At 31.3% G+C, this 14898-nt stretch overlaps 2 protein-coding genes across 2 annotated transcripts; both read left to right on the forward strand.

The window, feature by feature from the left end:
• Positions 1–2549: 2549 nt before the first annotated feature.
• LOC112754096 (RNA polymerase sigma factor sigF, chloroplastic) lies at positions 2550–6474 on the forward strand. The gene is made up of 10 exons (XM_025801685.3): positions 2550–2683; positions 2777–2909; positions 3058–3209; positions 3336–3460; positions 3579–3782; positions 3853–4141; positions 4232–4462; positions 4567–4707; positions 4931–5131; positions 5969–6474. The coding sequence occupies exons 1-10, from the start codon at positions 2630–2632 to the stop codon at positions 6254–6256; spliced, it is 1818 nt and encodes a 605-aa protein (XP_025657470.1). The 5' UTR covers positions 2550–2629; the 3' UTR covers positions 6257–6474.
• Positions 6475–10208: 3734 nt separating this feature from the next.
• Positions 10209–11090, forward strand: LOC112754118 (small polypeptide DEVIL 16-like). The gene has a single exon (XM_025801706.3). The coding sequence runs from the start codon at positions 10489–10491 to the stop codon at positions 10702–10704; it is 216 nt and encodes a 71-aa protein (XP_025657491.1). The 5' UTR covers positions 10209–10488; the 3' UTR covers positions 10705–11090.
• Positions 11091–14898: the final 3808 nt, after the last annotated feature.

Below are 14898 nucleotides of genomic sequence, written 5' to 3' on the forward strand. Positions count from 1 at the left end.
GTATTGATGGTGATTTGATTTGAGTTGGGCTGGAGGCCGTGTTTTGACTTGATTTGGGCCGGAGGCTGTAACGAGATTTGATTATATGTTGGGTCGGAAGCTGAAATTGATTTATGTTATGATTTATTAATTGAGTTTTGAAATTTTTTTAACTAAAGAAGTGAACTTTGAATTTTTGGATAATTAATTATTAATGTTTTGAATATATTCATAAGATGAGCGATAATTACTACAGGTGAAATCAATTCTTTTCTTATACGTATCCTCTTATGACAATTCTTAAAAACTCTCTACTAAGAATCAGCGAGGACGATATTCTCACCCCTACAGATTTTCCTTGTCAGGACAGACGAAGAGTTTAAGAAGTTCCTTCTATGCATCTGATTGTGTTGTATATTGTTGTATATATTATAGTTTTTTCTCGCCTCTATTATTATATTTTGTAAGAGGGATAGGAGTTGTAATGATATGTATGCTTATACTATTTATAAGTTACTTGTATATGAAGTTTGGTATATTTGTGTGTGCATTCGTGCGTGCGTGCGTGCCTGCGTGTGTGTGTGATTGAATTTAGTTATATATGAATGTTTGATTAAGAAAAAGTATTTTTCAGGTTTCTAAAAGAAATCGACGATACCTTTCGAGTTAAAGGCTCATATCTTATTATTAAATATAAGGAAGTCGTCGTAATATTCTCACTATCAGATGGCACAGAAAGAAGCGTGACATTCTGACAGTAAGGGTGTTACACGTGACAGAAAGGCGACATCCCGAGGGAATGTGTTGGTTTGGCAGTTGAACCGACAAGTGATATCACGGCAAATAGTACAGACATTCATCATATGCATTCTTATTTGTTTGTATGGTTTGTTTACTTGCATTGTGCCAACTTGAATAAAATGTTTACCTGCTACTTGTATTACTTGCAGTATATGCTCCTTACTTATGTTTTACTTGCTTGCATCTATTTGTGTTTTCTGCTGGAATTGAGGTGACTCAGTAAGCGGTAACGATGGGATCGCATGGAGGATAGGTTGGCGAATGTTGTGGGATAGCGGTGTTCTGTATATTAGAAAAGCATTAAGCTAGATAACCCTTTTATGGTTTAAGTTTTTATTATAAGTTAAATCTTTATATTGGTTTGAAGTTCTAGGATTGCCTTTGACTTTCCGGAACTTTATATCTTATCTATTGGGCACTGTTATCATATTAAGAACCCCCAATTCTCATACCAGATGTTGTTGTTGTTTTCAGATGCAGGTCGCAACCCACCTTGGTGAGTTTACGGATGGTGACAGAGTATATGATGACTCATTTTTGTCTTTTGTTTATTTTTCTATAGTTATTCTCTCAATTTTGATTATTATATTTTGTTACCTTAGAGGCTTAAACATTGAGAGACAGGATGTATCTGTTTTAACTTTTAAAACTCTATTGTATCTGTTCTAACTAGTCGGCCTAAACTTCACAGGCTGTGACTAGATTTCTTTTGGATATATATATATACCTATAACTTTGTATATCGTGCCTTTGCACTTTAGTTATCGTGTGTGAACGTTTCACGCTTTGTATCTTTGTTTTATCCGTCTTTGATCCTATATTCCTTCATCGGGCTTCTAGTCTTAATATTCCTTGATTATATAATGTTGTATTGAGCTTTAAAATTGTCGTGATGCTTTGTCATTCTTTGCTTTACGGCTAGAAGTAAGGCTTAAGGTGATAGGGTATTACAGGTAATTTCGTCGATAGCCAAAAATCTGTCTGTAATAAGCAATTTTCTAGTTGTGATAAACTTACGAGAGAATGACATTTTATCTAAATTTATTAATATCAAAACTCACAAACAATAGATAATATAAATAAATATAAATAGATAGATAAATAATAGATGTTATGAACTTTTAAGTTTTTTAATTTTTAAAATAGAGAATTAAGATTGATTTAATTAATAAAAATTGTCTTACTTAATAAGAATAAATCCTTATTTAAATAGGAGATAAAAATACACTTAATCTATCTCAAGTTTTTTTTTTTTTCAGAATTTACATTTTTTTTCTATTTAAGAGTTTTTACATTGATTAATGGGTTAATTCATCAAGGTTCAAACTCAGGTGCAGCGTATTAAGAGACACATGAATAACCATTTGAGCTAAACCTCAGCTACATTCGTGACACTTATTTAAGTAAACCAGTGTACTAACTACTAAATCAACCCAACTTAGTTTACTTATTTATTTATTTATTTATTTTTGTCGGTGGATTGGACAAACCCCAATCCTAGGTACCCCAATGGATTGGATAACTCTAAATTCTAGGTACACTTAGTTTACTTATTCAATGTGATTTAATTGTTTTTTTTTTTTTTTTTTTTTTTTGAGACAAGGATATGTTAATTTTTTATTTTTTTTGGTATAATGGATCAAGGATTTAACCTTGTTTATGGGTGAAGACAAAAGAAAGGGAATAGCAGGCCACACGGTCCGGCCCACGTCCATACGGATACTTTGAGGGAACCCAAAGGTGGTCATGAATTGGGCTTCAGGAAGGCGATAGAGGTGGATTGGTCGGCACTCATCACTCCGCAAAACATAGCATGATATTTTCCCCCTTGAGTCACTAAGATCTTTTTATGTTGTTCACTTGTTTGTGTTTGATACAAGTTGAAGACTTGAACTATCCTTTGGTTCGCTTTTGCTCCTCTATCACATTCCATTATTCTCAATATCTCTGCACAATCTGCATATATTAATCCACCTAATGCGATATTTGCTCTCAGGCTACTCAACACTCAACAACACTCTGTATATATAGTGACAATTTCAGAAGCATGGAATCCGCCAAAACAATGTTTATTACATCTCCACCCTTCCCTCCAAGAACTCTCCTTTCTTCTACCTCTTCGGCTTCAGGTCCACTTCCTACACTTGTTTCTTTTTTACTTCAGGACAGGGTTTATTTTACACATACATAATTTGTTGAATTTTGAGGGAAAAAGAAAAGAAAGCTTTTGTTTTTTGCCCCCAATTTGTGTGTCTGAGTTGAAGTTGGCACCTACAGTTCTGATGCTTCATGAACAAGCTGCACCTTTAGTTGCTTCTTGGTCTTCAAGTTTTGCTGCTCAGCATTTTCCTACCTCTGTTCTCTCGCAAGAGCAGCGTGATGAGTATAAGCCTCTGCTTCACTTGTATAAGGAAGATAAGAACTCTCAGGTTCAAATTTTGTTCGTTCATTAACTCTATTTACCCTAGTTTCGGACGAAACTCTAGTCTTGTTGTATGTAGTGACCTCATTTATTGTGCAAGTTTTCGATTAATCTCGCCTATGCTTTACTAAAGGTTACATCAAATACAAGAAATGTGGATACGGGCTTGGTCCGCGATAATGATAGCAATGATAATGCTGATCAGTTAGTGCATCACTTTAGGCAGCAGTTGCAACTCTGGTCACATTTGCAGAATGTGTAAGATACACTGAATCGTACTTATCGGCCTCGATTGCTAATTAGAACTCTTGTACACCAAAGTTGTCTCATTATAGTGTGTGTGTGTGTGCACGTGTGCGTGTATCGTATATTGTAGATTGAAATCCTCAACAGGGGAAACTGCTGCGGCTTCATCTCTGCAGCCCGAAAGAGTTGATTCAGATAGACCTGCAGATGGTTTGCAATTTGATGCAGTATCCCTCTCTAAGCAAGCTCTGTCGGCCGCAAAACAAGCAGCATTAGTGGCTGAAGAGATGAAAATGATTGAAGATGACGAAGATGATGATCCACTTCCTCTTGGGTTAGTTCCACTTCTATCTTTGTGATAATTAATTTGTTTTGAGAATAACACCTATAATATGCCTTTTCAGTCTGGCTTCCACAAGCTTAGCTGACACTTCAATTGGAAAGAATAAAATTGTGCGGTCAAGAAGGCTTCTAGAAAGGAGATTGAAGCAAAGAAAAGTTTCAAAATCAAAATTTCTTGATGAAGAAAGTTATCTTGCAAGAAAATCAGACCTACAGGGAAGGCTACAAGTAGAAAAGAAGATAAAGGAAGGATTCGATCAAAATGATCCCCTGCGCTTGTTCTTGTGGGGTCCTGAGACAAAGAAACTTTTGACCTCTGAAGAAGAGTCTCAATTGTTTGTTCAGCTACAGGTGTGACTCGACATTCCATATGAACTTTAAATTCATGGCATGCACTATTGAAGATATTTGTTTGCTCTAATGTGGAAGAATATGTAACAGGATTTTCTGAGATTAGAAGAAGTAAAGATCAGGCTCCAATCTCAATTTGGACGGGAACCAACTTTGATTGAATGGGCTGAAGGTGTGGGTCTTAGCTGCCATGCCCTGCAGACACAGATCCATCATGGTAACATAATCAGAGGAAAGATAATTAATGCCAATTTACGGATGGTTGTTCATATTGCTAAACAGTATCAGGGTCGTGGTCTCAGTCTTCAGGACTTATTGCAGGTAGCCTCAATCTTCTTATATATGTACTCTCTACACTGTTTATTCTCAGAATAACATTATTAGCATCTACATAGTTGATGTTTCATTTCTGGTGCTGTTTTTAGGAGGGAAGTATGGGACTTATGAAGAGTGTTGAAAGGTTTAAACCTCGAGTTGGTTGCCGGTTTGGTACCTATGCATACTGGTGGATAAGGCAAACAATTAGAAAGGCCATATTTCTACATTCCAGGTCAATCCGTCTGCCGGTAAAAATTGTTATTTCTCTGTATTCTTGTTAGTTAAAATTAAGCGTCCTTCTGCAGCGTCAGTATTTCAGGAATTCACTTTCTGTTGACAGATGATATTTTTCTTAGGGCGGAGAATTGATGTCATTATATTGCTCCTTTGTTTTTATTAGTAGGTTTGTTATTTATAAAGCAAACATCAATTCTATTTCGAGGTAACACGTAGTCTGTGCAAAATCTTCAGGAGAGTTTATATACCCTTTTGGGCAAGGTCATGGAAGCAAAGAAATTATTCATTCAAGAAGGAAATCTTCACCCCAGTAAAGAAGAATTAGCAGAAAGGGTAGGAATTACCGTAGAAAAGTTTGAAAAGTTGTTATTTTCTGCAAGAATACCAATATCAATGCAGCAACCTGTGTGGGCAGACCAAGATACAACTTACCAGGTAGGGTACTCAAGTAAAGTAAATGTGATTTTCCCCTTGATATGGTATAATTTCGTAGATCTATTAAATGAAACAATGCAAAAATATTCTTTATCAATGTTTAGAACTGCTGACAGGCTCTTCTATTTTCCATTTAAATCGCTAAGTATATGTATCGAGTCTTTTTCTGCCAATAATTGTATAAGCAAATTTGTTGAAATATAATTGCTAAGAATTGAGAACGTAATATACTGCTAATAATCTTGAATATCCATAGTTATTGCATTTTGCTGTGTGGTCGAAGGGAACAGGAGCAACACCCTGCAGGTTTTTAAAGGTGTAATGGAGATTGTAGATCAGATGACATCAGAACAATTCAGTAAAAGATAGCAGTGTGCTTCAGTTTAGCTTTTGAACTCATTGCTTGGGTGGTTGGTTTTGTAAACCAAGCCAATCTATATGACAATTGTTTCTCACAACATTGTAGTCTATGTTGATCATTTACATTATTACTTTTTTTTTTTCAAGTTGTTAATATGTCCCACTTCGGTCTAACGGTTTTCATTGGCCCATGGAGGCTGCTGACTGTCCAAAATTCTCTTGCATTTATCAAAATAGCCAATCATTTTTTGGAGGGAGGGGGGAATTTGGAATTACAAGATCCTATTTGTGTTTTCCATATGATTGTTTAATTGTTTTGTTAGGAACTCTATTGGCATGCTAGATTAATTCAAAACTTCTGCCATGCTTGTCTTGGATGCTCTGGGATTAGTATTGATGAACACTCCGCCTTTTCAGTTTATCATAATGCAAATGTTCCAAGGTTAATAGTCTATGACCTTTTTCTTATATATGCAGGAAATTACTGCAGATAGTGCAATTGAGATCCCAGGCTTGAGTGTCGAAAAAGAGCTTATGAGGAGGCACGTGCGCAACCTCCTAAGCATCTTAAGCCCAAAGGAGAAGAGGATAGTCAGTCTAAGATTTGGTATCGAGGATGGCCGCGAGAAATCTCTGCAAGAAATTGGAAACGTACTTGGTTTGACAAAGGAGAGGGTCCGACAGTTGGAGAGCCGAGCACTGAAGAAGCTCAAGCAGTGCCTTGAGAGCGAAGGACTTCATGCATATATGGACTTGATTGTATAGTGATAGTATAGTACTTGTGTATACACCAAGGTTATGCCAATTCATCTTACTTTGCTTTAAGTACAAAAGCAGTGACTATTTGAAGGAAAATCTTCACACTCAGCCATGGTAATTGAGGATGGAACTGCATGACCAACCAAAGAACTTGTACTGTTGTAAGAAAGAAAATTCAAGTAAAAAAGAAAAGAATGAATATGGTTGATTTATATGCACACTCAGATAATTGGTGTTTGTTTTCATTATTTTCTACAGATTTTGTTTTGTTCATTTAGTTTTATTGGCATTAACGATAACATTGTTCTCAGGATTTTTTTTTTCGGTCATACAAGCATACTCACTTGTTCTCAGGAATTTTGAAACTGGCTCCTCAATGAGTACTATCGGCAAGTTCTTTTCTCTCTGCTACCAACCAAGCGCATATCGTGTTGTTCACTTCGTTAGAGATCCCCCACCCCCAATAGAAATGAGACTGCCTGAGGAAGACTATTCAATTTTCATTTTTTCTGTTCTCACGGTATTTACTGGCCAATCGGTTATTACATGACATAAAACGAGATTTAAACTCTCAATATTTACTTAAATAGAAGAATATTTTCATAAAAAAAAATTAATTTATCAGATGTATTAGATTACTTATCTAGACTAAATTGACTTAACTATCGGATTCTATTATTTTTCATGAAGTACCAAATTCTTATCCATATTGTTTGACAACCACTCATTTATCGTTTTTTATTATATTTCTTTCACTTTTTAAAAATTATTTTGTAGTAATAAATTAATGTAGAAAAAGAATTACTCTTAATAATATATATAAGAATTACACTTTTTTGAACTAATGAGATTTGTAAGCGCCACTTTTGAACCAAGTGTTTGCAGAAGGATGATTCCGTACAAGAAAAGCAAGGAAAATACTGTTAGCGATAATTGAATAATTGATACATCCACGTAAACCAAGTGCAAAATAACATTTAAAGGAGAAAAATATGCATTTAAAGTGAGATGCCCAAGTGGTTTGCAGCCAAATAGTACTACTTGGCTTAAAAAGAAATACTATATACATAAAAAAACATACTATATAAATACATATATTATTTAATTTATTTTTAATATATTTTATATAAATAAGTAATTTTTAGTATATACCAAACATAATTAATTTGACTTATTTCTTATATTTCATTCTCGTTATGAAATGGGGCTAAATTAGTCTATCATTCTAGCTAGGATAATCTATTATTTATTTGAAATTAATAAACTTTCTTCTATTTTTTTATCTATATATCTCTTTTTTTCTAATCTTTCTACTCTATAATATACATAATTTATAATGTTTATTTTTTTAACTAATTTGATAAATCAAAATATATCATGCGACATTTTTTAATTAGAATTAAAATAAAATATTTTTTTAAAAATTAACAAACTCTCTCTTTTCTTCTTTTTTACCTTTCTCTCTTTTCTCTCTCATTCTCTATTTCTTTCTACGTTTCTATTCTACAAAAAATAAAATTAATAAAGTAATATAATTCAAATAAATTCATAAAACTATAAGAAACACATTAAATTTATAATTAAATATAATTAAAAAATAATCTCATAATATTTATTCACATAAAAAATATAATATTATTATATACATATTTTTTTATTTTTTTATTTAGTTTCAGATTTTTACCACTTATCTTTTATTTCAATCTACATTTTTATTTCGATTCTTTCAAATATTTATTACATATAATTTCGAGAAATACCAGTGTTATGATTAATAATTAGAATTAAGATTCAATTGTTTCAAAAAAATTTTAAATTAATTTTATAACTATCAATATAAATATTTTTATATTAATATCTAATTATATTTTTATATATAAAGAGAGAAAAATTATTATTTTTAAATATCAAGTCTGAAAATTAATTAATTTTATTTGTACAACAGACTTAATACATAATCAAAGATAAAAATATACACATTAAATTATTTTAAATTTTAGATAATAAATATTAAAATTAACTATTAGTAAAAAATTAAACTCTTTTACATAAAACTAATAACTAAAAAACTTATTGGAATCCTTACCTTAACTGATAGAAACTTTTATCTCTACAATCTTTTTATAAAAATAGTTTAATTTTATAAATCTTTTCTGTCATAATTTATAATGTCAAGACAAAATCAACGCATTTTCAAAAAATTTACATTCTCGGACAAAAACACTAGTATTTACAAATTACAAACTGTAAAAATACTAAACCAACCAAAAGGTATGCATGATGAAGACTCCCATGGGAAAAGGCATCCTCAAACCCACTAAAAAGGCTTTGCAAAAAAAAAAAAACATATGTCCCTTGAAGTGGACCTATGCCTAATTAACTTGTTAACGTCACCAAACATAACACAAAACCTGCTTAATTTGTGCACCTCACTTTCTTGTCAAATAATCCCCCACCAATATCGTTATCTCTTTGGCAAAAAACACAAGTTTGGGTGCAAGTTTCTTAATCCGACTATGGCTATCAAAACGGTTGAATGCATGCTTGCAAAGGAACACACTGACCCAAATGAAGCAATGATTAAGTTAGTAAAACTTGTATCTTTCTCATTTTATGCAATGGAATTAGCACATGAAGGTAGAAGAGTAATTCGAAGAAGCCAAAATATAATAAGGAACCGTTCTATAGACATATATTATTACAACTTGCAAGCGTGACCATACATATTGTTTCATCGATGAGAATTTCATGTCACGGTTTCCACAAACAATGTTGCAACATTATTAAGAAAAGGAAAAGAAGAAAAAGAAAAAGAAAAGTTGCATTATGCTTGTATGTCACTAGATTCTAAGAGCAAAAAACAATATCATTAGGGGTATCATATAGGCACTCTAAATATCCAGTTTTTGCTATCTCTATCCATTTTATTGCATATGCAAGGCGTATACATTTGCTGGGCCACCATTTGTATCTTTCCTAGTTGGCAAAAAGGATTAGTACTTAGGACTCCATTAACAATTTAGCCCTTTGATCCAAGAATTCTAAGTCACTACTACTATTATAAGGAAGGGTTATAGTTGTCATCGATCCATAAAATAAAGTATATTGTATGTCATCTAACTAGGTTTTTTGTTTTCATAATTATTTAAATAGAGAAAGTATACTAAACTAATATTCCTCAAACAATATTATAGCTAATATTTATCACTTAAAATTGAACATTAAAAAAAACCTCTAAAACTAAATATAATTAAAACATCCAAAAGTCAAATAAAAAATTATTTGAAAGTCAAACAAAATAAAACTAAAATTTAGGGTATAGAATTCATGATATAGGGTTTGGAATATAAGGTGGTCAGAGGTAGCGGTAGTGGTTGAGATAGTCGACGACGGTGGTCGGTCAAAGTTGGTAGTTGGTTGGGGACGGTGGTCGCCGACTTGGTGGTAGTGATAAAATTACGATGGTGAAAGAAAAAAAATAAAAAGATAAAAGTTAATTGAAGATAAATGATTTTTTTTTTATATTGGTTGAAATTAACTGATTAGTTATTGATTTTCTAATTCTATTCATTTAAATAATAATGGTTAATATCAATGATAATCACTCAAATAACTATTTTTTATTGATGATAATATAAAAAAAATATTTATTCTAATTTAATCTTACCAGAAATACGTTATTGTCAAATTTGACATTAAATGCTTGTCTTGCATGTGATATTTATTTCCTATGAAACATTTCAACATAGTCCAACATCAAGAACCAAGAGTACTAACATAAGAATTTACCCTTTTCAGAAAAAAAAAAAAAAAAAAAAAAGAGCTCACACAGAACATTAAGTAGCACAAAATTTAGTCCATAATCTTTATATAGGAAATCCATGATTATACTTAATAAGATGACCTTTTATTTTTACGTTTTTTCTGGCATTTTGGTTGTGAATGAGATTAATATAGTATAATATCAAGGAAGGTAAAATATATAGCAACGTTGGCCCATTCCATTTACATATAGTTTTTTTTTTCTCTGACAACTTGTGGGATTGGAATAGTAACACAGTCCATAGTCCATACTTGATCTAGAAGACCCAGAATTGATTACCCAAATAGACATAAATATATATCTCTCTATCTATATCTCTATTCTTTTGCTATATAAACACCTTTGTGGAAGCAGAGAGCAGTAGTAGTACTACACACAAGAACATAAAATAAATTCACTTCATTTCATTCATGTAATGGCAGTGAAAGAAAGTAACACAGGCCAAAACCAAAATAATAACAATAATAATACAAGTAGTAATCAGCAGAAGCAAGAACAAGAAGGTTGTGATCCTTGCAAGTCTTTTGGGCAGAAGTGTAGCCACCTTGTGAAGAAGCAGAGAGCCAAATTCTACATTCTACGCCGCTGCGTCGCCATGCTTTTGTGCTGGCACGAGCGTGCCGACCACTGAAGATTCTCAACTCAATTCAGAGCAGGGAGTAGAGCAGTTAATTGGTCAAGTATCATCGTCTTTTAATTTCTTTTTACCCTTTTATTGTGATCATTATTATAAGATTTGTGGAACATAAAATTGGGTACTATGCCATAATAGTAGACAATGTTACTTTTTATGATTGATTCCTTATCGAACTACATTGTTCTGTGTGTAATTAATTATGTGCAGCTAACATGTGAGGAAGCGGGTAAGATCCGTTTCAACTCTCAGAATTATTGCTGAGTAGATCTCCCTTCATGTCTTACAGTTTTATTATTCTCAGCTCAAAGGCTTCACTCATATCAGATTCTGAATTACAAAGTTATATATGAGAATATAAAGGTTTTTCAATTTAATTTTAAGTTTTACTTCATGAGGCAGAATTATGGTGCATAAAGTAACATTATTGCCTTTTCTATAAACTCAGATAGACCCCCCATTTTTTCAGGTGGGTTTCCTTACAATTAATTAATGTCCTAAGGACAAGATTCTAACTTTTTGAATCTTAATTTCTTGGCCCCTCTCATCTGTGTTTCTCTAGTGCATATTTCTCGTGGAAGAGTAGGCAGTGACTAATTACTAGAAATTTATTTTAGGGGAAAATAAAATAAAATAAAAAAATATACTTGAAAGAAACCCTACTTTGAATTGTGAAATTATTATAGGTGTCTGAATTTAATTTTGATACACTGATAATGTAAAGTATATACATATAACTTTTATAAAGAAAAGGGTTACAACTTGGCACTTGCTGGTTCAGTGAGAGTAGGATGGAGCAGAGAGCTTCAAAATTCAATAATATAAAAGTATTATTATTATTATTTAAAAATTAAATATTTGGATTAAAAATTGTAACTTGTTTTATGCAACAAATAATCATCGTAATAATGCATTACACACCTTCAAAATCAAATATGATTTGTCAATTTTTCAAAAGCATCTAATCACAATGGTCCTTGTGCTAAGGAAACATGAGACAATGTAGATCAAATCTCAAATTTTCATTTAATTTCTTCGGTCCATATAACTTTTTGAACCCTTTATTTTCTATATAACACCTTGTATCCCCAAATCCCACACCATTTACTTTAATAATAATGATATCATATAGGTTAAACGTGTTTGGATCCAAGCAACAAATGAGAGAATTCAACACTCAAGAATTAAACTAGAAAGTTGGAAAATTAATTTAAAATATTATATTATTTTGTTAAGTTATGTTATTAATGATTTTGTCTTTGATAGACCGTAGGAGAATCTTGGATCTTGATGGTCATTAATAATAAAAAAACTTACGAATAATAGAATTATACTTCTATCTTTATTTCGAACATTTTCCTTTTAAAATCTCTTGTTTTTTTTTTTTTTTCATTGAAAACCATAATTTTTAACGTATAAGATGCTCTGCTTCTTACGTGTTAAATTCAGTATTTAACTCTTTATGCTGTTGATTATACTTTCTTATTTTTATCACTTTTCAATTACTACATATTATCTTATGGAAGAAAAATTAGACGAGAAAAACACCAAGCAAATATGGTTGTTCATTCTCCAGTCAACAATTATAGACAACTCTCTCAAAACTATCATTCTTTGACCAGTTTTGGGAATAAAAGAGTAGTAGTTACAAATAGCACCAAATTATTTCTACTATTATGGTCCTACAAAACTCATAAGTTTATTTTTCTTCATTTCTAGGATGAACACAATTCTTATAGTAAAAAAAAAAGATATTTTACATGTAATTGTTTTTAAATATTAAAATATAAATATAATTAATTACAAAACCAGTAATAAAATAGTTCAATTTCAACCATTCGTTCATCATGGTTCATCAAAACTCAAAAGACTTAAAATAGTCTTTGACCCATTTGGTAAGTAGTATGTATGAGGCTGAACATTTGCAACACAAGAAACGACAAAGCTAAGCGTAGAGAAAAAGGTTTATGGCAATAAAGATTTGATTCGATTTGACGTGGGTGAAACTGGAACACACATGGTTGCCCAATTGCAATTAGTGAAACTTGTTCGTAGCAATTCAGTACTTTTTCTTTCGTTTATTAATTATCTTTTTAGTTAATATTGCAAATTTTTTATTATTTTTAATTTAAATTTAAAAATATTAATAACAAAAATGAATTCCAAACTTGTAAAGAGCATTTATGTGGCCTGTGGGAACACATAATTCTCATTTGAAGCGAAATAGTGACAGAGTGACTCAGCATGAAACTAAATGTTCTGTGTCGTTGCTTTCTCAAAATTCTTCATCCAAACTGTTTTCCCACTCTATTCTTCTACCATGAAACTTCATAGAAATTTCCACATCTCAATTAATATATATGAGGAAGAGATTAACATATTCACTTATTTTAGGGAAATATGCTTGCAGTACACCCAATTCACTATTTCTGATTTTCACTATTCACTTCAATTATTTGCATATCTTAGTTGCCTAACTTTCTTAAGATTTTTTTTTTCGAGCTACCTCACTAAATTGCTCAGGAAAATAACAGATTGACGCCCTAGGACGTTGAATAAATGGCCGTTGGGTCTGTTAGAGAAAGTGATGAGGGTTTGAATAAACAATTTTGCTATTTCAACAACCAACACAAACAATTAGACATACTGTTGACTCTGTATGGTCTATGTGAAAACACATTTGGTGCCATTGTTGCTCCACGCACTCCGTGGGTGTCACACGAGCGATTCCCAATTACTTTCAATAAAACTCTTAAATGGTAATTTAGTTAAACATGTAAAATTAATAAATTATCTAATACTTTTTAACTATCTACTTTTAAACGAAAACAACTGTACGTAAATTTTACTATGAGTTTTGAAAAGTTTATACAATTTAATTTTAATGCACCGATAGATATAAAAAAAAACTTTACATATATATTTAATTACATATCATAATTTAATAACTATTTTCAACAATTAATACGTGAATAGTTATTTAAACAAATGCATATAAATAAAGCACTATATAAAGTGTTTTATAGTTCGATACATTAAAATTAAACTCCAGCTTATAAATATAAAAGATTTGTCACTATTTAAATTATCTTTTGGGATTGAGTTAGACCCGCTCAATTCAAATATAATATATATACAACTATAGTGAATTCTTATTCTACCATATGTATGATCGATTATCTAGATCAAACGAGATTATCATTGAGTCCTATATTATGTTAATCTAGTATATGTATGAAAAAATAAATCCTCTGCTAAAAATGACATCATATAATGTATCAACATAAAAGTCTTACAATTTATCATTAATTTTATAAAAAAAAAAAATATACTTCCTTTAAAATTATATTTTAATTTCAAGTTAGGTCGAATCAAATAAACTTGAAGTAGAACACTCTTAAATGGAGAACACCGGGACGCAATCCAAAAAGGTTTTGGGGTCATTCTAGGTTTTCAGGTTGAAGCAAATTGTGAACAGTAGTTGAACTCCCTTAATAGAATTATGAATGGAGAAATATGGTTGGTGAAGTATAGAATATACGTAGTATATAAAGTATATGAATTGGGTCATATAGATAGCACATATTCTAACAATACATAAAGCAAGACTAAAATGAGAAGGTAAACTTTGGTTCGCATGATGAAACATGAGTAGAAGAGTAATACAAGGAATATGGGTTAATGTACTGAATTTGGCATGAGTTGGTGATGTGAATAAAAGTAGTTGATGAATGATGACAATGCCTAATAGTTACTATATAAGCATTGCATTGCATAGGGCATCATAGTTGGGGGATGTGGGCCAACAAAACTAGTGTGCTGAACCGACAGCAAGAATCACAATGAAAAAATAAAAAGACATTTTTGGATAGACACAATTCTAACACTTTATAACACAAAAGGGGAAAAAAATCATTAACTTTATTTTAAGGTGAAATAGTAGGGGAATAAATCATTTTCGTAACTAAGTTTAATTAAAATTGTTTTTATGTGTCTTCTTTTTCTCTTACTTTTTTAGTTAAATTTTTTTATTATTAATTCTTAAGCTATTGAACTAACTTAATTGAATTTGTTATTAAATAACTTGATCATATAACATCACTGATATATATTAAAAAAATTATATCATATCAAATTTTCGTGAGTTTGTATAAATATGTAAGCGTTAGAATTGGACATAAAAAAATAAAA

This window comes from Arachis hypogaea, chromosome 16 (genome assembly GCF_003086295.3).
Source record: "Arachis hypogaea cultivar Tifrunner chromosome 16, arahy.Tifrunner.gnm2.J5K5, whole genome shotgun sequence".
Classification (NCBI taxonomy): domain Eukaryota; kingdom Viridiplantae; phylum Streptophyta; class Magnoliopsida; order Fabales; family Fabaceae; genus Arachis; species Arachis hypogaea.